This window comes from Oratosquilla oratoria, chromosome 11 (assembly GCF_046742065.1).
Source record: "Oratosquilla oratoria isolate Oo_2021 chromosome 11, ASM4674206v1, whole genome shotgun sequence".
Lineage (NCBI taxonomy): Eukaryota > Metazoa > Arthropoda > Malacostraca > Stomatopoda > Squillidae > Oratosquilla > Oratosquilla oratoria.
Genome location: NC_134787.1, coordinates 61636811 through 61660831, shown reverse-complemented (window position 1 = coordinate 61660831; position 24021 = coordinate 61636811). Strand labels below are relative to the sequence as shown.

Here is a 24021-nt window from a genome sequence, read left to right as displayed (position 1 = left end):
GAGACTGGCGTCTGTCGCCAGGTGATTTTATTCAGGCTGGCGCTGTTTTTTGTCAACTGAATAGAACTGGTTGGTATTAGCCTGAAGGGAATCTACAAGGTACGCTGTTAGCGTACGTCTTCTTCCCTCAGCTGAATAAAGTCGTCTAGTGAGGACAATAATGCAATTGATGCAGAACGTCAACTGGAATCGGAGGTGCTTCAGTTCGTCGAATCCTTCTGTTCGTGAGGAACTTGCATTCGTCGGGCTCCGTCGCTGTATCAGGACAAAAAGTAAATAAAAAAAATGTGGGTCATTGTATCGAGTCTGAAGACAGCTTACGCACGGAGTTCCTTAGCTCTACACACACACACACACACACACACACACACACACACACACACACACACACACACACACACACACACACACACACACACATTATTATTTTAACCAGCAAGACCCGTGGAAATCTCCCGGCTATTCAATTTTGAATCCTTCTGAGGGAGTCTTAAAAGTCTCATAGGAGTCGTCAAAGTCTCCCGAAGGAGTTTTCAGTCTCCCGAATGGGTCTTTAAAGTACCCTAAAGTATTCTTAAAAGTCTTCTAACGGAGTCTTCAAAGTATCCCGAAGGAGTCTTCACTGTATCCTGATTTTTCAGCAGATGACTTGTATCCTGCTCACGCTTTCCTAGTTTGACAACCACTAATGTATTTTGTACACTGCACATGGAATACCTTGGTTTTAATATTTCTAGTGTAATTAATGCTAGTAAATGAATCATCTTGAACTCAGTCACGGTGACCCGTCGTATCAGTACTTTCACAGGATAAAGTAATTTGGCCGCCGAGACCATGGCGCAGCTTACGTTCTATATCGTGAGTCAGGTTCATCTTCAACCCAGTCACGGTGACCCGTCGAATCAGCACTTTAACATGTTTAAGTGCTTTGCACGCCTGGAACATGGCGCAGCTTACGTTCTATATCGTAATTCAGGTTCATCTTAAATCTAGTCACTGTGAACCGTTGCATCAGTACATCAACATGCTAAAGTGCTTTGCCCACCTGGAAAATGCCGCAACTTACCTTCTATATCGTAAGTTGGGTTCATCTTGAAGTTCGTCTCGGTGATCCATTGTATCAGTACTTTAACATGCTACATTGCTTTCACCGCCGGGACTTTGGCGCAGCTTACATCCTGTATCATAAGTCAGGTTCATCTTGAACTTAGTCACAGTGACCCGTCGTATCACTGCCTTAAAGGGGCCTTGGCTCAGCTTACCTTCTGTATTGTAAGTCAGGTTCTTTTTTAACTCAGTCACAGTGACCCGTCGTACCAGTGCTTTCACATGCTAAAGTGTTTTGCCCACAAGGAGCATGGCGCAGCTTACGTTCTATATCGTCAGTAAGGTTCATCTTGAATTCAGTAACGGTGAACCATCGTATCAGTACTTTAACATACTAAGGTGCTTTGCCTGCCGGGACTGTGTGGCAGCTTATGTTATATATAGTAAATCAAGTTCATATTGAACTCAGACACGGTGACCCGCCGTATCACTCCTTTAACATGCTAAAGTACTTTGCCGCCGGGAACGTGGCGCAGCTTACGTTCTATATCGTAAGTCAGGCTAATCTTGAACTCAGTGACGGTGACCCATTCTATATCGTAAGTTAAGTTCATTTTGAGCTCAGTCACGCTTACCCGTCGAATCAATACTTTAACTTGCTGAAGTGCTTTTTCCCACCGGGACCGTGGTGTACGTACGTTCTATATCATAAGTCAAGTTCATTTTGAGCTAAGTTAATGTGACCCATCGTATCAGTACTGTAACATGCTAAAATACTTTGCCTTCCATGACCGTGGCACAGCTTACATTCTATATCCTAAGTGAGGTTAATTTTGACCTTAGTCACGGTGACCCGTCGTGTCAGTACTTTAACATGCTAAAGTGCTTTACCCGACGGAACTGTGGCACAGCTTACGTTCTACACAGTAAGTCAGGTTTATTTTGAGCTCATTGACGATGACCCTTCGTATCAGTACTATAACATGCTAAAGATCTTTCACGAGAGTAGCGGGGCGCAGCTTACGTTCTATTTCCTATGTCAGGTTCATTTTGAGCTCAGTCACGGTGACCCGTCGTGTCAATACCTAAACATGCTAAAGTGCTTTGCACGACGGAGCCGTGAAGTAGCATACGTTCTATATCGTAAGTCAGGTTCATTTTGAGCTCATTCACGGTGACCCGTCGTATCATTACTTTAATATGGTAAAGTGCTTTGTTTAACGGGACCGTGGCACATCTTACCTTCTATATCTTAAATGAGATTCAATGTGAGCTCAGTCACGGTAAACCATCGTATCAGTACTTTAACATGCTAAAGTACTTGACCGTTGCGCAGCTTACGTTCTATATCGTAAGTCAGGTTCATTTTGAGCTTAGTCACGGTGACCCGTCGTATCGGTACTTTAACATGCTAAACTGCTTTGTCCGACGGGACTGTGGCACAGCTTACGTTCTATATCGTAAGTTAGGTTTATTTTCAGCTCATACACGGTTACCCGTCGTATGAAAAGTTTTGCTTGCTAAACAGCTTTTGAGCTCTCAAAACGGTGACCCGTCGTATCAGTACTTTAACAAGCTAAAGTGCTTTAGCCGACGGAACCGTGGCGCAGCTTACGTTCTATATCGTAAGTCTGTTTCATTTTGAGCTCAGTCACGGTGACCCGTCGTATCAGTACTTTAACATGCTAAAGTACTTTGCCCTCCAGGATCGTGGCGCAGCTTACGTTGTATATCTTAGGTGAGGATAATTTTCAGCTCGGTCATGGTGACCCGTTGTATCAGTACTTTAACCTGGTCAACGAGACCGTGGCCCACCTTACGTTTTATACCGTAAGTCAGGTTCATTTTGAGGTAGGTTACGTTGACCCGTCGTATCAGTATTTGACATGCTAAAGTGCTTTGCCATTCGCGACCGTGGCTTAGCTTACGTTCTATAAGGTAAATCAGGTTCATTTTGAGCTCAATCACGGTGACCCATCGTATCAGTACTTTAACATGCTACTGTGCTTTGTCCGACGGGACCGTGGCTCACTTTACGTTATATATCGTAGGTTTGGTTAATTTTGTGCTCAGTCACGGTGACCCGTCGTATCATGTTTAAGTGCTTTGCCTTCCAGGACCGTGGCGCAACTTACATTTTATATCCTGAGGTTCATTTTGAGCTCTGTGACGGTGACCCTTCGTATCAGTACTTTAACATGTTAAAGTACTTTACCCAACGGGAACGTGGCGCAGCTTACATTCTATATCGTTAGTCTGGTTCATTTTGAGCTCAGAGACGGTGACCCGTTTTATCAGTACTTTAACATGTTAAAGTGCTTCTCCCTCCGGGACCGTGGCACAGCTTACGTTCTATATCGTAAGTCAGGATTATTTTGAGCTCAGTCACGATGACCCATCGTATCAATACTTTAACATGGTAAAGTGCTTTGTTTAACGGGACCGTGGCGCATCTTACGTTTTATATATTAAGTCAGGTTCATTTTGAGTTCAGTCACGGTGACCCGTCGAATCGGTAATTTAACATGCTAAAGTGTTTCTCCCTCTGGGACCGTGGCACAGCTTACGTTCTATATCGTAAGTCAGGATCATTTTGAGCTCAGTCACGATGACCCATCGTATCTGTACTTTAACATGGTAAAGTGCTTTGTTTAACGGGACCGTGGCGCAGCTTACGTTTTATATAGTAAGTCAGGTTCATTTTGAGCTCAATCACGGTGACCCGTTGTATTAGTACTTTAACATGCTAAAGTGCTTCTCCCTCCGGGACCGTGGCACAGCTTACGTTCTATATCGTAAGTCAGGATCATTTTGAGCTCAGTTACGATGACCCATCGTATCAGTACTTTAACATGGTAAAGTGCATTGTATAACGGGGCCGTGGAGCAGCTTACTTTTAATATTGTAAAGCAGGTTCATTTTGAGCTCAGTTACGGTGACCCTTCGTATTAGTATTGCATGCTAAAGTGCTTTGCCCGACGAGTCCGTGACGCATCTTACGTTGTATATCCTAAGTGAGGTTCATTTTGAGCTCATTCACGGTGACCCATCGCATCAGTACTTTAAGATGGTAAAGTGCTTTGCCCGACGGAACAGTGGAACAGCTTACGTTCTATATCATAAATCAGGTTAATTTCGAGCTCAGTACTTTAACATGCTACAGTGGTTTGCTCGATGGAATCTTCAGTCTCCTGAAGAAATCTTCAGGAGACTTTGAAAAATACTTCGGAGACTCGTTAGGAGACTTTTGCAGATTCTGAAGATTTTTTCTGGAAAATTTTAACTCCTTCGGGAGCATTTGAAAACTTTTTGGGAGACATCGAATACACATTCGGGATACATTAAAGACTCCTTTGGGATATTTCGAAAAGTATTTCGGATACTCCTTCGGAGATTCTTTCAGAAAACTTTAAATAATTCTTCGGGGGAACTTTTAACACTCCTTTGGGAGACTTTTTAAACTCCTGAGGAAGACATGGAAGACTATTTCAGAGACTCCTTTAGAAGACTTTGAAGACTTTCCTCTTTAGACGACTTTATTCAGCTGAGGGAAGAAGACGTACGCTAACAGCGCACCTTGCAAATTCCCTTCAGGCTAATACCAACCAATTCTATTCAGTTGAAAAAATAAAACAGCGCCAGCCTGAATAAAATCACCTGGCGGCAGACGCCAGTCTCTTCAGTCCTGTCCGCGCTCCCAGTCGGCCGACCGGCTTCCAATCCTTTTTTTCGCTTTCCATGCCGGTCGGCCGACCTCCATTCCAATCTGCTAATATCTTTCTGTTTACCCGGCCGGCTGGCACTCGCTCTTTTGCGGTTTACGAGCCAGCCGACCTCCTTAAATTTCCATTCAGTAACACTTTCAAGCTTACCCGGACGGCTGGCCTCTTTCCTTTTATCATCGTTCCTAGGCCAGCCGTCCTCCTTTCCTTTTCAGCTTCACTTACGACCTTCCCAGCCGGTCGGCTTTTTTTCCTTGTTCAGTTTCTTAGCCGACCGGCCTCCTATCCAATCAGCTATTCCTTGTCCTTTTCCAGGCCGACCGGCTTCGTTTCTTCTTCGGTTTCCTAGCCGGCCGACCTCCTTAATAAAATCCCATTTCGAATTCCTTTCCAGCTATCCCGGCAGGCCAGCGGGTCTTGCAGTCTTGGTTCTTTGCCGTCGCCGGCCTGCCTCCAGGTCCTTCAGTCCAACCCGGTCTCCCAAGAGTCGGAGAGCCGGGGCGGAGCGAACGTTTCCTCGCGGCATCGAGTACGACATCGGAGATGAACCAACGACTCTGACCCGAAGACGACTGGAATGCTTCTTGCGCACTCGTTTGCCTTCTGTCGCCAGGCGATTTTATTCAATCGAGTCGAGGCTTCCGAGTGTTTCTGAGTTAGATCCCATCTTCAGTAACCTCTAGATCTCTATTTTCTGTATGTTTTTAGTATATAATGATGTATTTCATTTATGTATTTTTTCATGTATTTTTATGTATTACGTTGAAACTCGTCTCCATTAACCTCTACATTAATTTATCATGCATTTTATATGTATCTTTGCATGTATTTTTATGTATTTTGTAAAAACTCATCTACATTAACTATCTTGTATCCATTTATTTTTCATGTATTTTTATATGTATTTGATGTATCTTTAGTGTATTTTTATGTCTTTTGTTAAAACTCGTCTCCATTATTTCAATGTATATTTACTTATTTCTCACGTATTTCTTACATGTATTTATGTATGTTATTTATATTTTCATGCATTTTGATGTATTTAGGTAAAACTAGTCTCCATTAACTCTTATATATCTATTTATTTTCTATGTATTTTTAATATGTATTTATGTATTTCATTTATGTATCTTTTCATATATTTTTATATATTTAGGAAAAAATTGTCTCAACCCCAAGAAATCAATTTATTTTTCATGCCTTTTTTATATGTATTTATGTATTCTATCTATGTATCTTTTCATGTATTCTGCTGCATTTAGTTATCCGTTTTTGTTTATTTTTAGTTGGCACCAGGAAAACTAAAATAACAATTGAGGTGTTTGTGTGTGTGTGTGTGTGTGTGTGTGTGTGTGTGTGTGTGTGTGTGTGTGTGTGCATGTGTGTGTGCTTGTGTGTGTGTGTGTGTGCATGCGTGTAAGCATGTGTGTGTGCATGTGTGTGCAGGTGTGTGTGCTTGTGTGTGTGCATGTGTGTGAGCATGTGTGTGCTTATGTGTGTGCATGTGTGTGTGCTTGTGTGTGTGCATGTGTGTGCATGTGTGTGTGTGTGTGTGCATGTGTGTGTGTGTGTGCATGTGTGTGTGTGCATGTGTGTGTGTGCATGTGTGTGTGTGCATGTGTGTGTGTGCATGTGTGTGTGTGCATGTGTGTGTGCATGTGTGTGTGTGCATGTGTGTGTGTGCATGTGTGTGTGTGCATGTGTGTGTGTGCATGTGTGTGTGTGCATGTGTGTGTGTGCATGTGTGTGTGTGCATGTGTGTGTGTGCATGTGTGTGTGTGCATGTGTGTGTGTGCATGTGTGTGTGTGCATGTGTGTGTGTGCATGTGTGTGTGTGCATGTGTGTGTGTGCATGTGTGTGTGTGCATGTGTGTGTGTGCATGTTTGTGTGCATGTGTGTGTGTGCTGTGTGTGTGTGCTGTGTGTGTGTGTGTGCTTGTGTGTGTGCTGTGTGTGTGTGTGCATGTGTGTGTGTGTGCTGTGTGTGTGTGTGCTGTGTGTGTGTGTGCATGTGTGTGCATGTGTGTATGCATGTGTGTATGCATGTGTGTGAGTTCTGCTTGTGTGTGTGCGTACTGTATCTACGTTGAAGTAAAAAATTGGTGGGAGTTAAGTGACTCTGGCGTAAGCCTTCTCCAGAATAGATACAATGACACTTTTTTCTGATACAGCGACGGAGCTCGACGAATATAAGTTCCTCAAGGTGGCCCATAGATCGGGTCACCCTCTTTCCATCTCAGTCTCCCCTTCCTCCTCCTCCCTATCTTCTCCACGTATGAACACACACACACACACACACACGCGCGCGCGCGCGCATACACACGTGTGAGCACAGAGATGCATATACACACATGCACGCACATTTATGTACACTCACCCATGTACATGAAAACGTACACATATATGCATATGCTCTTGCGCGCATATACGTTTGCATGGATACCCGTTTGAACACACGCTCGCATACACACTATATATATATATATATATATATATATATATATGTGTGTGTGTGTGTGTGTACAAATGTATGCATAAACGGGCAGAGGCCCGTAAAACTCTGCAGGAGTTAACCTTCATGACCATTTTTGCTTTGCAATATTGCAGCCGTTACTGGTGGGATCTGTTTCATAAACATCACTCCAGTAGCCCAATAATGGTGGCAATAGTCGGGTGCATCCGAATCCTAAGGTTCACCCAAATTCTCGCAGGATCCTTTATATCACGAAGTCGCTGGATATTGGGTCTATTTCTCGCGTTATTTCAAGGCTGTGTCTATATCGGGCACGCTCGAAAACTGGCCTTTATGTAATGAAGCAGTCTCCATTATCAAACACATAACACGTGGTCATTCTCGGTTCTATCTATTGGATATCTAACAGATATTCTTTGTCATAATATTTGTTGTCCCAAGTTTATTGTCTGGGAACCCGCAGCCCCTCAGAGGCTGGCAGCGGTCACTGGGCCCTTCCATTGGGCTGCGTAGGAAGAAGTATTGAACTATTGTGTGTTGTACTAGTGCAACAAAGCTTTCATGTCAACAAATTTTACAAGTAGTAGTGGAGCAGCCTTCGGTTGTCTATTGTGTCCTTGGGGACATTACCGCGTAGAAGGATGTCATGAAGGTGGAGAAGGAGATATGCAAGTGGGGCAGTAGAAGGCTCATTCGGGAGACTTTGAAGGCTCATTCGGGAGACTTTGAAGGCTCATTCGGGAGACTTTGAAAACTCCCTCGGGAGACTTTGACGACTCCTATGAGACTTCTAAGACTCCTTCAGAAGATTTCAAAATTGAATAGCCGGGAGATTTCCACGGGTCTTGCTGGTTAAAATAATTGTGTGTGTGTGTGTGTGTGTGTGTGTGTGTGTGTGTGTGTGTGTGTGTGTTGCGTAGAGCTAAGGGACTCCGTGCGTAAGTTGTCTTCAGACTCGATACAATGACCCACATTTTTTTATTCACATCATTTTATATATTTACTTTTTGTCCTGATACAGCGACGGAGCCCGTCGAATGCAAGTTCCTCACGAACAGAAGGATTCGACGAACTAAAGCAACTCCGATTCCAGGTGACGTTCTGTATTAACTGCATTATGGTCCTCACTAGACGACTTTATTCAGCTGAGGGAAGAAGACGTACGCTAACATCGTACCTTGTACATTCCCTTCAGGCTAATACTAGCCAGTTCTATTCAGTTGAAAAAATAAAACAGCGCCAGCCTGATTAAAATCACCTGGCGACAGGCGACAGTCTCTTCAGTCCTGTCCGCGCTCCCAGTCGGCCGACCGGCTTCCAATCCTTTCTTTTTTCTCTTTCCATGCCGGTCGGCCGACCTCCATTCCAATCTGCTTTATCTTTCCTACTTACCCGGCCGGCTGGCACTCGCTCTTTTGCGGTTTACGGGCCAGTCGGCCTCCTTAAATTTCCATTCAATAACACTTTCAAGCTTACCCGGACGGCTGGCCTCTTTCCTTTTATCATCGTTCCTAGGCCAGCCGTCCTCCTTTCCTTTTCAGCTTTCCTTACGACCTTCCCAGCCGGTCGGCTTTCTTTCCATATCCAGTTTCTTTGCCGACCGGCCTCCTATCCAATCAGCTATTTCTTGCCTTTTTCCAGGCCGACCGGCTTCGTTTCTTCTTCGGTTTCCTAGCCGGCCGACCTCCTTAATAAAATCCCATTTCGAATTCCTTTCCAGCTATCCCGGCAGGCCAGCGGGTCTTCCAGTCTTGGTTCTTTGCCGTCGCTGGCCTGCCTCCAGGTCCTTCAGTCCAACGGGTCTCCCAAGAGTCGGAGAGCCGGGGCGGAGCGAACGTTTCGTCGCGGCACCGAGTACGACATCAGAGATGAACCATCGACTTTGATCCGCGCGCGCGCGCGTGTGTGTGTGTGTGTTCATGCATATTTATTGTATATTATTTTTTGTGTGTGTGATCATATTCTTCATATTTTCATTTTCAAAATTTTCTACTAATTATAACTTACCTTTCACTGCATACAATTCCTCAGCCCATGAGCTCTTCAGAGTACAAGGGTTATGTTATCATACTAGTAAGTATAGGTTTTATTAATTCTTATTATTTTATTTATCTTCTAATAAAGGTCACAATAAAAGACTGGACGTTCACAACAGTATACATTTATTCACTTACGTCTTATACAAAGCATTGGTTCTGGCGGCCACTTTTCGTGTCCTCATCCTTGCCTTTCAGCACGTGGTAGTGTTTCTCGTCTGGGAGGTGAGTTAGTGATGTGTAGTTCAGGTAGGTGGGTCCCCCAGACGCAGCCGCATTAGCATTGAACGTTCCGGACACAGGTCGTTGCCTCTGGTTGCCTTGCGGAGCGGATGGGTCTTGGCTCCCTCCAGCTCCACTTCCTCCTTGGGGTCCTGGAAGCCTTCCAGATCGTAACTGCCGGCGGTCCAGGGAACGGTACTGCACTCCGAGATCGGTTTCCGAGCTGTCTTGCCGTTTCGTCATGAGCTGAGAAGTGGTGGACTTTTGCGGGTAGGTCGGCCGGCGCGGCAGTGAGCGGTACCAGAACGGACTTCCCATGCCTGACTCGGTAGAAGAGGCTAAGTGGGACTCGATAGTCGACCCACGGGATGGACATCTAAGGTTGTCTTCGGAGTCTGAATATGGGTTGTGGCTGTACGATCCTCTTCGGACGAGTTCGAGTGGAGAAGGAGGAGCGGGCGAGGGAGGGGAGGAGCCAAGGAGAGAGGCGTCCTTTGTGAATATTTGTTTTATGGACATGGTGGAGGCCGAGTGTTGGCGAGGCGTCCACATGCCGGAGGTGGGTGGCTCTCGAGGACCCATCACTGTGGAGAAGGCTCTTCCTTTGCCGCCTTGAAGGGGCATCATAGGGGCGTTACTCTGAAGAACCGCTTGACTCGAAGGAATGTTTAGGGAGTGGTCACACTGAGACTGTTTGTGCAGATCTAGCAAACTTACGTCCCCCATCTGTCTGGACGTACTCCCACTCTCTACCCCGTCACCTTCCCTTGAGGGACTCCACACGAATGGATGCCGGCCGCCTAACTCCTCTCCCAGAACTTGCACATCCACTTGGCCCATCTCAAGTCCGACATCGTGTTTTCGCGCATCTTCGTGCAAGTTTCGAGAAGACTGGGGACAGTGAGGAGCTTCCGAACCGGAGGACGAGACGTTAGGAGCTGTGGATGACGATGAAGGAGGAGGCGTAGGAGAAGTAGATGGATGTTGCTGCTGCTGGTCGTGAAGGACGATCAGAGAGTTCTGGATAGATGGATTGTTTAAATCTTTCAGGTGATGATGGGAGGCAGTGGTGGGAGGCACGGCTGCTGTGGTGGTTGCTGTGGTCGTGGAGACATCCATTCCTACGTCAGATGAGGAATGAAGGCTTGTCTGTGGAAGAGGAAACAGAAGTTTATGAATAAACAAGCAAAGACAGTACACACATGCACATACACGCACATGCGCACACACGCACATGCACACACATGCACACGCACGCACATGCACACACACGCACGCACACACACACACACGCGCACACACGCACACACACACACACACACACACACACACACACGCACGCACACACACACACACATGGACGCACACGTAGACACATATGCACACACTACATTTCACAAATGATTACTAAGCATACATTTTAGTAACTTATCGTTTTATGTTTTTCTTTATTATACAGAGAACTCTACGGGCATTAATAATGTCTTTATTGAATGTTTTACGCTGCATAAAGCTAAACTTTCAGTCACAAGGAAAGTTCAATTATAGTGGATGCTGTGAACATCTTCACAAGACTAAAGGAATTACTAAGGAAATTATGAACTGCTATTATTTTGGTGTGTGTGTGTGCATGTGTATTTGTTTTTTTGATTGCGTGCATATTTGTATGTATATGAATGCTTGTTTAGCTACATTTTAATAGGTTTTTGTATATATACTTTGAGAACCACTTTATTATATGTGTTTGACTTGTATTTATGTATAATCATGGTACGTGTTTGACTCTTTATTCATGTTGCAGTAGTAATTAAGTTTTAGTAAATATCTTGTGGTTTTGGCTTATCTGTTCCTTATAGTGTTAGTGTAGTAGGGTAGGATCCTCTAGATCTATCATTCAAATACGAATACCATGGGATTAAAATTGAGGGTAAGGGAAATTAGGTACTATATCACTCCTGGGGAAATCAAACGTATTAAATCTTGTATATCGTTATCTACAACTTTGGTATTTTTTTTTATATATATCAGTGCACTTGCGAAACACATTTTAAGACTGTAACGAACTACAAATCAAATTAATAATTTGCATTTTCTGATAAATGTTCATATGGCCAAAAATGTGATAAGGGGCAGACGCCCCTTGGAAAGACCTAGGTACCGGTGGAGCGATGGAGTGGCGAATGATGTGGCCCGCATTAACCCTGACCTACAAAATTGGAAGGAAACAGCGGAGGACACGCTGGTCTGGAGAGGCATAGTGAAAACGGTGAAGGGACTGCAGTCCTGATAGCAATTGGAGAGCGTATGGCTCCAGGACATTTCCCACCGTTTTGTGCTGACAACCCACAACTAACCTGATCCACGAGGGGGTGACGTTTTGTCTATGCACCTGGTCCAATATATCTATCAACCTCGACTGTATCGTTTGCGGGTTTTTTCTAGACAATAACACTTGAGGCAACGTACGTGTGTGTGTGTGTGTGTGTGTGTGTGTGTGTGTGTGTGTGTGTGTGTGTGTGTGTGTGTGTGTGTGTGTGTGTGTGTGTGATTCACCATGGTCTTAGATCACGTGTTGGACTCGTGACCGACAGCTATTTCCCTCCCAGAAGAGAGCTCAGAGTTCATATATGACCAATCTATGGGTAATACTGTGACCTTACACGCTCACACACACCAAACTCCCCGCCCACGAGAGTTGGAGTATCGACTCGCAGTGCAGCGATTTTGAAATTATTTCGGTCCTGGGCGGAATTCGAACCCGGACCGCCGTAGTGGCAGCCGTGAACACTACCACTGTGTGTGTGTGTGTGTGTGTGTGTGCACGTGCGCGCGTGTGTGCATGTGTTTGTACGTTCCCAATTACGTCCATTTTGTGGTAAATGGCTTCCACGCAAATTGGCCCACGTATGTCATTTTTCCCGAGTTTGCTCCACGCGTGACGTAACACACAACACAAAAGAAGTAAAATACAATATCTACTCAAACGTGGTAAAAGAAAGTGGAAACGCGAGTGAAGAATGGGAGAGGAGAGGATGACGTGAAGAGAGGCGAAAGAAGACACAAAGGGAGGGGAGAAAAGTAGATGGAGGAAAAGGAAAAGAAAGAAAAAAAAAAGAGGAGGTAAAGGAAGAAACGTATTGAAGGACAGAAGAGGTTGAGATTGTAACTGGATGCTGTAGCCCATCTAACATATTCTTGAAACTAGTCACATGCAAAGTATGAAAAGGTAAAATGGAAAGGATATTCATAATGGATGACTAAGAAGTGAATTACGGGGTTAAGGTTCCTAGAGGTTTAACATTGAGCAGACGCTTTATTGGACCACATGTATAACCGCAAGCTAAGTAGAACTACCCGCCGATATATATATATATATATATATATTATTTTTGTGTGTCATTATGACACTTGGAAATTGTATGGCCTTCGTCTTATAAAAAAGCAAGCCGCTCAGGCAAGGGTTTGAATCCCAGTAGAGTTTACTTCCATTATATATATATATATATATATATATATATATATATATATATATATATATATATAAATAATATATATGCATATGCAAAGTGGATTTCATTCCTGTTTAGGTTTTCCTCAGCCGTCCATACGTTTGACAGGCCAACAGGCTTGAACCATGTTCCTCGCCGCATGGCTAATCCTTGGCTGAACACGCAAATTAATTACTTCTGGGTATTTACGGGTTATGATCCCCTCCGCCTGTCCGTTTCATCGTACAAAAACATTATTACTTATGGCCTGAGAGGACCTCGTGCCCACTACCTGGCCTCGTGTGTGTGTGTGTGTGTGTGTGTGTGTGTGTGTGTGTGTGTGTGTGTGTGTGTGTGTGTGTGTGTGTGTGTGTGTGTGTGTGTGTCTTTGGATCACGTGTTGGACTCGTGATCGACAGCTATTTCCCTCCTGGAAGAGAGCTCAGAGCTCGTAGGTCCGATCTATGGGTAATGCTATGACCTTGCACACACACACACACACCCAACTCCCCGCCCACGAGAGTCAGAGTGCGACCCGAGGCACAGCGATACCGAAATAATTTCGGCCCTGGGCAGGATTCGAACTGGGTACTGGGAGCACTTCTACTTCCCAGTTCAGCGCTCTACCAATGTGCCACCGAGTGTGTGTGTGTGTGTGTGTGTGTGTGTGTGTGTGTGTGTGTGTGTGTGTGTGTGTGAGTGTTTGTGTGTTTGTGTGTGTGTGTTTGCGTGTGTGTGTGTGTGTGTGTGTGTGTGTGTGTGTGTGTGTGTGTGTGTGTGTGTGTGTGTGAGTGTTTGCGTGTGTGTGTTTGCGTGTGTGTGTGTGTGCGTGTGCGTGTTTGTGTGTGTGTGTTTGTGTGCGTGTGTGTTTGTGTGCGTGTGTGCGTGCGTGCGTGTGTGTGTGTGTGTGCGTGTGTGTGTGTGTGCGTGTGTGTGTGCGTGTGTGTGTGTGTAAGTGGGTGCATGTTTGTGTGCGTGTGTGTACGCGTTTATGTGTGTGATCTGTGTCTGTTGTATGGGACAAAAGTAATTTTTCTATTTAGAAATTAGCGCTATCTTGTATAATGACATCACCTTGCGTGAAACGAACGTGAAGTCGAAATTGTTCGAGAGCTTTGTATCAATCTCACCCTTGTGCACTTTCTATTACATTTAAGCAAGTTCAAACAATGTCGCCTTAGACAAAGTGTTAATGTCTCGACTCAAAATCTAATTTATTCGGTGGTTAGTATTCTGTGTTCGTTTTTTTCCCTACAGATTTCGTTGTATTTTAGTCTTAACTGCCGATGGACCAAATATGGGACATTGGACGCTAACCTCCCCAGGAGTGACACAGTACCTTGTCATCGTTATCATCCTCCAGTTCGAGTTCATCCGAGCCTGTGGTGACGACAGCGGCACGTGCGGCACATCTGTGCCGGTTCCGGCTTACCCTAAGTCTCACCAGGGCCACCACGATGATAATGGCCACTACGGCCACGGTGACGGCACATACGAACACCACAGCTATGGGCCAAGGGAAAGAATGCTTGGCGCTTCCTGTAAGGAGAGAGAGAGAGAGAGAAAATGGGTCAACACCGAATTGAGAAATGATGAATGGTTTACATGTCTGTTTGGTTGTATTCTGTCCATACCAAACTTACTATGATGACAAGCTGTCCCGCTTCTGCGCTGATAAAGAGAACAGAATTGTATTAAATCGATGAGTTGTACATTCTTTTTCGTGACGAGATATTACCAAGGCATTTGATAAAGGTCTGACAATCTTTTTTTTATTAAAGTATTAATATTTCTGCTCTTTAATATGTGCTATGAATTCTCTAAACTAATGAGACATATAACACAATTGTATCTTAACAGTATTGTGAACGAAAATAATACGATAGAGAGTTACATAATGTTCTATAAGTATAAGTATTAAAAATATGCGTCAGAGAGATTAGGTGATTGAATCATTTCAGAGGCAAGTATTACGAAAAAAAGGGTTATAACTAAGCACAAACGTCTTGATTCATAACTGGTCAATTTATTGATTTCTACGGCGGATCAGTTAACATTTTGATACTAATTATACATGTTTTGACAGACGTCAGATGGTTTTAGCAAATCAAAGAGAAACAGCTCCCTCTGCAGTGAGGAGGTCCCCTATCATTCTTACTTGTGGAATAAACTTCCTTTCGTAGAAAACTTTCGGCCCAAAAGAAAAAAAGTTACGAAAAAAAAAATCTCCGTCCTCCTCTCCCGCAAGCAAATAAAGAACTACGGTAAATCTACAAAAGTTCTTCTTATCGTTTCTTTATTTAGGCTGGCTTCGGGTTGGATTTCGGGGGACGGTTGATAGCGACTGCAAAGCGTGAAGAAATGAATTTAGTAAACAGATATGGTTGTTGAGAGGAGCCGCGATAGCGCCAGATTCAGATAACCAAGGATTGAAACGACAAGGGAAAGCGCATCTCCCGAGAAGTCAAAAGTGGGAGGAGTGAGAAGAAAAGGTAAACGGGAAGACGACGGAGACGAAGGAGGGAAAGAAGAAGATGAGGACGAAGAGGAGGAGGAGGACTTGCTGAATTACCATTAAGATCGTCGCCTTAACATTTTCTTCAGATGTACCATATGTCTGCGGTGTAAGAAGCGCTATGAAATACGAACGTTTCCTATTTGACTCCATCAGTGCTGTCGTCACACTGAAAATAACGTTGCGATTAGGGATTATTACTCTGCTTACTGATCGTGTTGGCTCCCTCATCACAAAAAAAGGCATTCAATTTGGATCGAAAACATTACAAAGACTCGTAATAGTCGCCCTAATCTCAACGCCACCTGTGAACAGGAACACAGTTTTATATTCTTTGTGGTCGATAACACCGAAAACATTACAAAGACTCGTAACAGTCGCCCTGATCTCAACGCCACCTGTGAACAGGAATACATTTTTATATTCTTTGTGGTCGATAACACCCATTCGTAGTCCTGGTGACGGAACGTGTCTATAGGAGAGACAAGAGAGAAAAAAAAGGGGTTTTTCTAACACAGCTGTCATATCTTTCACGCATGTATCGAATGGTTTTAACTTTTCAACCTGTCAGACCTTTGCGTTTTCTATATTTTTCTTTTTCCACTGGAAATTTCGATTATTTTATTGATCTCTCTTACCTCGAGGGGTAAGACAGACATCTTTCCTAGTGATTTGTTTATAACAAAATCTACAATTCTATTTTTCCCTTAGGAAAGAATCATTCGTTAATCGTGACGAAATATAATATTGGTTACGCAATGATATCACAATGGCTAAAGGCTGCGGCAAAACAAAGCAAATATCATGATAAAAAAAAATATATATATTAAATCTTTATTCATTAGTCGCCAGTGATCACAGCAATGATAATAATTTATTTTTCATTCTTATTGCTATTAATGATTTTTTTTTTAATTGTGACACTTTACGTGACCTTCTACTTTGAATATAAAACTCCTTTCGGTGTTATTCTTTAAAAAAAATCCTTATAAAAACCTTATATAAATACTTGGAAGGGAAAGATTTATATAAGGAATTTTTTTTTTTAAGAATACCACAAAAGATTGTTACGGTGTTATTCTTAAAAAGAATCTTTCACTCATGGAATATCACCGTAAGATTATTATGGTGGTATTCTTAAAAAAATTATTTCCTTAGTCTTTCCCTTCCAAGGATTTATATAAGATTTATAAAAGGAAAGATTTTTTTAAGAATAACACCGTTCATCTCTTCAACTCCTTACACCTTAGTGACGGAATGCATTAGTGCCATAGATCATTTTAGTTTAGATTAGATTAGGCATAGAATCTTGGCTAAGAACTTAGACTAGTTTATTTTTAGAACACACAAATGGGTTTGCGATCTGATACCACTTCTTTCATGATGCTTAAGTTAGTGCTAGTTGCAAGTTAACTTTCCTGGCAAGTAAGTATTGACACAAGGATGGTTTGGAAACAAGTTGACTAACTTCCCGTTGACACTGGGCAAGGAGAGTGGTTGCTTTACGAGTCGCTAGCATCAGCGGCTACTAAACTAGCCTGTGAGAATCAACACCGTGTGAGATCGAAACCTTTATTGGTACGACGTTTCGCTTGTTTCAGCTTTTTCTAGCTTTTTCACTTGAAAAAGCTGTAAAAAGCGAAACGTCGTGCCAATAAAGGTTTCGATCTCACACGGTGTTGATTCTCACAGTCTTGTCGGCTTTTGCCTTTGTGTTTCAACTAAACTAGCCCCGTGTCAACGTTGCTTTACGAATCTTACAATTACTCTATCAGCTGAATCCAAAGCTCATTACTCATTCTTTGCTTTAGAAATCGTAGCTATGTTAAGCCAATATAATTTATGGTGTATTTTCCATTCATTGTTTACATTTGATCAAAGAGTTTCTAAAGCTTGTATACGGACCTCGATGTGTGTAGTTTGGCATTTGATCCTTTAGGTAAAGACGGTTGTCGGTCGCATTATTAAGTAACTGACATAAAGCTTTTTTGGTTATATAAAAGTTAAAATCTCTTAGATAGCGCAACTACGTGCATTGTTAAACGTTCAAACTTTCACACTGTACATGAGAGTCTCACATATTTCGTAATGTCTATTTCCATTTGAGATGAAAATTGTAATATCTAACTCTATTTCATATATAAATGGACTTCGCTTCTTGTTTTCGCTTGTTCTGCTTCGCTAAGATACATGTGTAATCTTAGGAGGTGCTACGTGACGGATTTGGCTTAGAATGTGATATTAATTTCTTCAGAAAAAACGTAATCAATACAGAACTACTAAGCTTCATAGGCCTCAGGTGTTATTTATCATAATTTTATCTAATGTGTGTGTGTGTGTGTGTGTGTGTCTGTGTGTGTGTCTGTGTGTGTGTGTGTGTGTGTGTGTGTGTGTGTGTGTGTGTCGTGTCTGTGTCGTGTCTGTGTCGTGTCTGTGTCGTGTCTGTGTCGTGTCTGTGTCGTGTCTGTGTCGTGTCTGTGTCGTGTCTGTGTCGTGTCTGTGTCGTGTCTGTGTCGTGTCTGTGTCGTGTCTGTGTCGTGTCTGTGTCGTGTCTGTGTCGTGTCTGTGTCGTGTGTGTGTGTGTGTGTGTGTGTGTGTGTGTGTGTGTGTGTGTGTGTGTGTGTGTGTGTGTGTGTCGTGTGTGTCGTGTGTGTGTGTGTGTCGTGTTTTTGTCGTGTGTGTGTGTGTGTCGTGTGTGTCGTGTGTGTGTGTGTGTCGTGTGTGTGTGTGTGTGTGTGTGTGTGTGTGCCTTGTGTGTGTGTGTGTCGTGTGTCGTGTGTGTGTGTGTGTCGTGTGTGTCGTGTGTGTGTGTGTGTCGTGTGTGTCGTGTGTGTCGTGTGTGTGTGTGTCGTGTGTGTCGTGTGTGTGTGTGTGTCGTGTGTGTCGTGTGTGTGTGTGTGTCGTGTGTGTCGTGTGTGTGTGTGTGTCGTGTGTGTGTGTGTGTCGTGTGTGTCGTGTGTGTCGTGTGTGTCGTGTGTGTGTGTGTGTCGTGTGTGTCGTGTGTCGTGTGTGTCGTGTGTGTCGTGTGTGTGTGTGTGTCGTGTGTGTGTGTGTGTGTGTGTGTGTGTGTCGTGTGTGTGTGTGTGTCGTGTGTGTGTGTGTGTGTGTGTGTGTGTGTGTGTGTGTGTGTGTGTGTGTGTGTGTGTGTGTGTGTGTGTGTGTCGTGTGTGTGTGTCGTGTGTGTGTCGTGTGTGTGTGTCGTGTGTGTGTGTCGTGTGTGTCGAGTGTGTCGTGTGTGTGTGTCGTGTGTCGTGTGTGTCGTGTGTGTCGTGTGTGTGTGTGTGTCGTGTGTGTGTGTGTGTGTCGTGTGTGTGTGTGTGTGTCGTGTGTGTCGTGTGTGTGTCGTGTGTGTGTGTCGTATGTGTGTGTGTGTCGTGTGTGTCGTGTGTGTCGTGTGTGTGTGTGTCGTGTGTGTGTGTGTCGTGTGTGTGTGTGTGTCGTGTGTGTGTGTGTCGTGTGTGTGTGTCGTGTGTGTGTGTCGTGTGTCGTGTGTGTCGTGTGTGTCTGTGTGTGTGTGTCTGTGTGTGTGTGTCTGTGTGTGTGTGTCTGTGTGTGTGTGTCTGTGTGTGTGTGTCTGTGTGTGTGTGTCTGTGTGTGTGTGTCTGTGTGTGTGTGTCTGTGATATGAATGAGACATGACAAGGCACTGAAGGAGTCTTATGACATTTGCATCAATCATTTTTTTAAAGTCTGATATGAAAATGATGCCAGGTGAAATCATAAATTAAAAAACAAAATAATTTTTTTGAAGCTGCAGTTGTTGATTAATTTTTTAAGGAAGCGGGACGACTGTAATTATCAATATTAGTGTACTCCAGCTACCTACGTAAGTGGAAGATTTAGCGACATAATGAAAGACTTCGTTTGGTGGACACGTGCAAAATCATAACACTGATTCATCTGAGTTTATTCCAAGTCACAGCTCAGTAGAGCAAAACCCGTTTTCTTTACAGTCTTGGAAATTAATTTCTCTGCCTACTATTCAATTGGAGTATAGTGTGAGGTGTTGGTGATGGTGGTGATAGTGACAAGCTGGTGATAATGGTGGTGGTAGTGTTGGAGGTAGTGTTGGAGGTAATGATGGGTGGTGGTGGTAGTGTTGGTGGAACTTTATGGGAGCTAACAAAGAGAAACTTGTTGCCCCTAAACACAAGACAGTGTCAAGGTCTAAGAAAAGGGGCCCTTGTATCTAAGGAAAGATTCGGCAGTCTTTTATAGCGTGCCAATACATTACCATTCTTAGGGATAGAAACGCTGGAAATTGGTATGTTATAACACATTTGTAAAAGTTCACTATAAACCCACTATCGGAGAAATAATAACGGAAGTACAGGGAAACTGTATATTTCGACTACTATCTGTGGTCCTCTTCAGCAGAAGCGCTGGTTATTACTGACCAAAGAGACTGTGGTCAAAAACGGAAATACTGGATTAGTGTGTTTATACGAGTATGCTGACATCTGGGTGTCTGAGGCTCGTTCACATTGGCGGTTTCAACCGCCGCGGTTTGAACTGTGGCTGTTCAGTTACAGTGCAAGTCAATGGAAGCGTTCACACACAACTGCGCAGTTCTTCTTTGACTTTGTTGTACCGCCGCGGTTTCCCCGCGGTTCAAACCGCTAATGTGAACAGGACCTTAGATTCTTGTATGCTTCAATATCTGCAGAGTATTATCAGAATAAGTGGCAGAAACCTCTTCACGTTTTTTGAAGGTAAATTAAAAAATTTAATATAAAAAACATGCTTCGTCACAAATATCTTTCATTTATATTTTGCTTTTTGAAAGATAAAATTGAGGTCGTTTGGATATAAGGTGATGTCTGAGAGAAACGTAATCTGTACAAGATCGTCTTTGTCCTCCAATTCAAGACAAGCTTGGTCTTTTTCAGTTAACAGGATCTTAACTTCATCAAAAGCATCCCACAAAGACCTTTCTGCCTAGCCAACTGACATTTCTATGAACTTATGTATATATATATATATATAATATGTATGCCCTGTCCGACAGATGACACCTTGACGTGGTGTGCCTTTTATCCTTAAAATTATATTCATACACTGACATGTGACCAAATAATCTCTTCAGAGTAGTCCAGAAAGTTAACTTTTATATAACCTCTATTGGTGAAAGCTTTTCCATGTTTTGCTATACACAGAATTATTTCTAACTTGTTACAATTGATTTTGTCCCAAGACCCGCTGTGTGTCTCTTGCGTTGGATCTCTACAGCCCTGGCTAGGCGGGGAGGCGACCCAAACATCGGCCTTAAAAACCCAGTGGCTGGCCGCCTTGCTAGGGGTTTCTCACTTCCCACCTCGGGGAAGTGTGACGGTGAGTGTCAGCACACGAGGTTTTCAACTCGCTGAGCCGTTTTTTTTGTAGTTGGTTGCCGTTTTCTTTGTATCCTCGACTTTGTCTGTACTTTTGTTGAAAGTTTTCTCATGCTTTGTTTCGGAGTGTCTCGATGTGGAGCACAGCCCATTTTGGCCCCAGAGAGCACATACAACGCAATCTTTCTGCAGGATAAATCCTAAGTTGTTTGTCCATGATGCCTGAAATAGCTGCACATCAAAGTTGGCCCTTTTGTCAACAGCTATTGTAACCATGAGTCCGAAACTTGTGGCGAACACAAAGTTTTCACAAAGGTAGCCTAATTTCTGTAAGAAAGTATCGAATTCCGGCTCGACGTAAATCGCTTCCTCTAGCTTATTACTGACTTTATCCTAAAGCAATATTTTCCAACTTGGGGTGCTGAAATCAATTATAGGGGGTGCTGGGAAATGATGCACACAAAAATCACATTAATATAATTATCATTGATTACCTAGTTGTGCATATTTGACTTTTTCCATGCTATTCTATTTTTCCAGGGTGTTCTTATTTCTTCTAAAAACAATATTGTCAATTTGTGTCAGTTCTAAGGAATCAAGAAAATAAATAATCAAGCAGTACACTTCACTTTCTTTTATCCTTCTAATAATAGGGATGCTGGATTGCGTAGACATGACGACAAGGGATGCTATGGTCGGAAAAGTTTGGGAAACGCTGTCCTACAGTTATACACGGGAATGGGTTTGGTGTTGATTGATTTTCTTTTGTACAAATGTTCTTAATTCAGAATTGACAATAGAGGGTCTTCTTAATGGAAATTGACATATCAACTGTATCCTATGATAGATGATAAGGTCTAACGTCACAAAATCCCCCCCTATCGGGAGGCTAAGACGTTGCTCCTCACAGAGGACTTTGTAGCGAGGAATTTAATGAACCATAATGCCCTTGGTTCAACTTCGCCGGTGGCAGGACTCGAACCGCCATCCCCTCGACCTTCGTCGCAAGTAACGACGCCCTAACGTGTTCAGCCAGCGAACTTCCCCTATCCTATTAATAACACAGGAATATGTCGGACCTCCAATTTCATTCCCATAATACGATTTTGTACTGCTCCAAACCACCTTTGCCTCTTATACTTACTCATTCGGTTCTCAGCTGTCTTGAAGGTTAGGGTGTTGAGGCGGTGGTGATGGCTCGACCCGTACGGACTGTGGGCAGACACAAAGAGGGATAGCTCTCGGCCATCCACCAGACCGCTACGGATCACAAATCTGTGGAGACAGGAATCAAACGTAAATAGGTTATAAAGTAAATACATACATACATACATACATATATATATATATGGAAGTGCGCGCTCGTGTTTATGTGTATGTGATTCACCATAGTCTTGGATCACGTGTTGGACTCGTGATCGACAGCTATTTCCCTCCCGGAAGAGAGCTCAGAGTTCATATATGACCGATCTATGGGTAAAGCTGTTACCTTACACACACACACACACACAAATCCCCGCCCACGAGAGTTGGAGTAACGACTCGCAGCGCAGCGTTACTGAAAATATTTCAGCCCTGGGCAGGATTCGGAAACCCGGACCGCCGTTGTGGCGGCCGGGAACTCTAACCCCTGCATCATCGAGTCGTGTATGTTAGTGTACGTCAAATCTTGCAGACTCTGCATCCATCTTGTTATGCCCCTTCTAGATTTGACCAAGTTCGGGTTCATATGCCACTTGGTTCATAGAGCGGATTTCATGCCACCACTGCATGCTCTAGGCTTCACTTTAGGAAACAAAAGATTAATAATTCATTATATCAACGCAAATTTATATTTTCTGAACCTGTATAAACTCTTTTTACTGACTCAGACCGAGGTTCTTGATAAGTGTTATTGTTAGCTGTTTTCCATTTCCACGTAACTTAGTATCTCATTTTCATATTTCTTATATTGTTGTTCTCTTTTGCTTTTCATATAGATCACACTAAAGTTACTGACATCAAGCTTTCTTTATCATGTTTGACTCCCGAGAAGAATTTTTCCTAAATCTGATCTCAAAGTTTCGGTTAATCTATTCTCATTTAATCTTCCTTATAAGATCGTCTCATTTAGAAAAAAAAAAAATTAATAGATAATTAAGTACATAATAATAATTAATAAATTGATAAATTAGCAAAATTTATTACAGTTGATGAGCAGGCTGACGGGACACCTATAGGTCCATAATGATCCCAGGTGGAAAATAATGAATATAATGATGAAAGAATAATTGAATGAATGACTGTTCGGATAAAACAAGTTAAATGATCCAACGAAAGGCTTAACCGAATTTTTGTCTCTCTCTCATTTATCATTAGTTATCTGTCGATTTATTATTATTTATTATTTACATGTTTGTTTATTATCTAACTATACCTATGCATTTATTTATTTTATTTCTTATTATCTATATTATTATATATATATTTTTTTGATCATTATATTTTTTTTACATCCGACCTAGTTATGGACCAAAAGGTCTCCTGCCGGCATGCTCCGCCTTTGTAATCCTTTGTAATAGCCTTAAGGAAGACATATCCCGGTCTAGAATTATGAACGAATGGAAAGTTACGTGTGATGGATGGAGCGCTGAACAAGACCCCGTGAATATAGCTCATTTCCTGCATATTATAGATAAGTACACACATGCAAACATGCCTGCAGGTACACACACACACACACACACACACACACACACACACACACACACACACACACACACACACACACACACACACACACACACACACACACACACACACACACACACACAAAATTTGTATCTTTTTTATTGGAAGTCTCATGCTGACCTTTTCATCCAGGTTAAAAAAATTTGGACTTAAAGTATTTTCGAAAGAATGGCATAAAATAGTTCTTACAGTTCATTATGGTACAAGATGATATTTCACCTGTACTCGTTAATTTCATGCATTTCAAGTTTTAAATATTGGAAACGTGCACGTGTATGTGTGTGTGTGTGCATGTGTACATGTCTGTGTAAGTGCGTGCGTGTGCGTGTGCTTGTATGTGTGTGTGTGTGTGTGTGTGTGTGTGTGTGTGTGTGTGTGTGTGTGTGTGTGTGTGTGTGTGTGTGTGTGTGATTGTGTATCTGCGTGTATGTGTGTGTGTATCTGCGTGTATGTGTATGT

At 43.0% G+C, this 24021-nt stretch overlaps 1 protein-coding gene across 2 annotated transcripts in view; it reads right to left on the bottom strand.

Annotated features, from left to right (window-relative positions):
• Nucleotides 1-9393: 9393 nt before the first annotated feature.
• Nucleotides 9394-24021, bottom strand: part of LOC143029856 (uncharacterized) — a 454511-nt gene continuing 439883 nt past the window's right edge. Inside the window, exons 12-14 of one of the 2 annotated variants that reach the window (XM_076192967.1) lie at nucleotides 21977-22107; nucleotides 14328-14527; nucleotides 9394-10649 (exon numbers count right to left, since the gene is read on the bottom strand). In XM_076192967.1, the coding sequence (XP_076049082.1) occupies nucleotides 9420-10649; nucleotides 14328-14527; nucleotides 21977-22107 (1561 nt within the window). In that variant the 3' untranslated portion in view covers nucleotides 9394-9419. The remainder of the gene's footprint in view (nucleotides 10650-14327; nucleotides 14528-21976; nucleotides 22108-24021) is intronic. The other variant, XM_076192968.1, reaches the window with a different exon arrangement.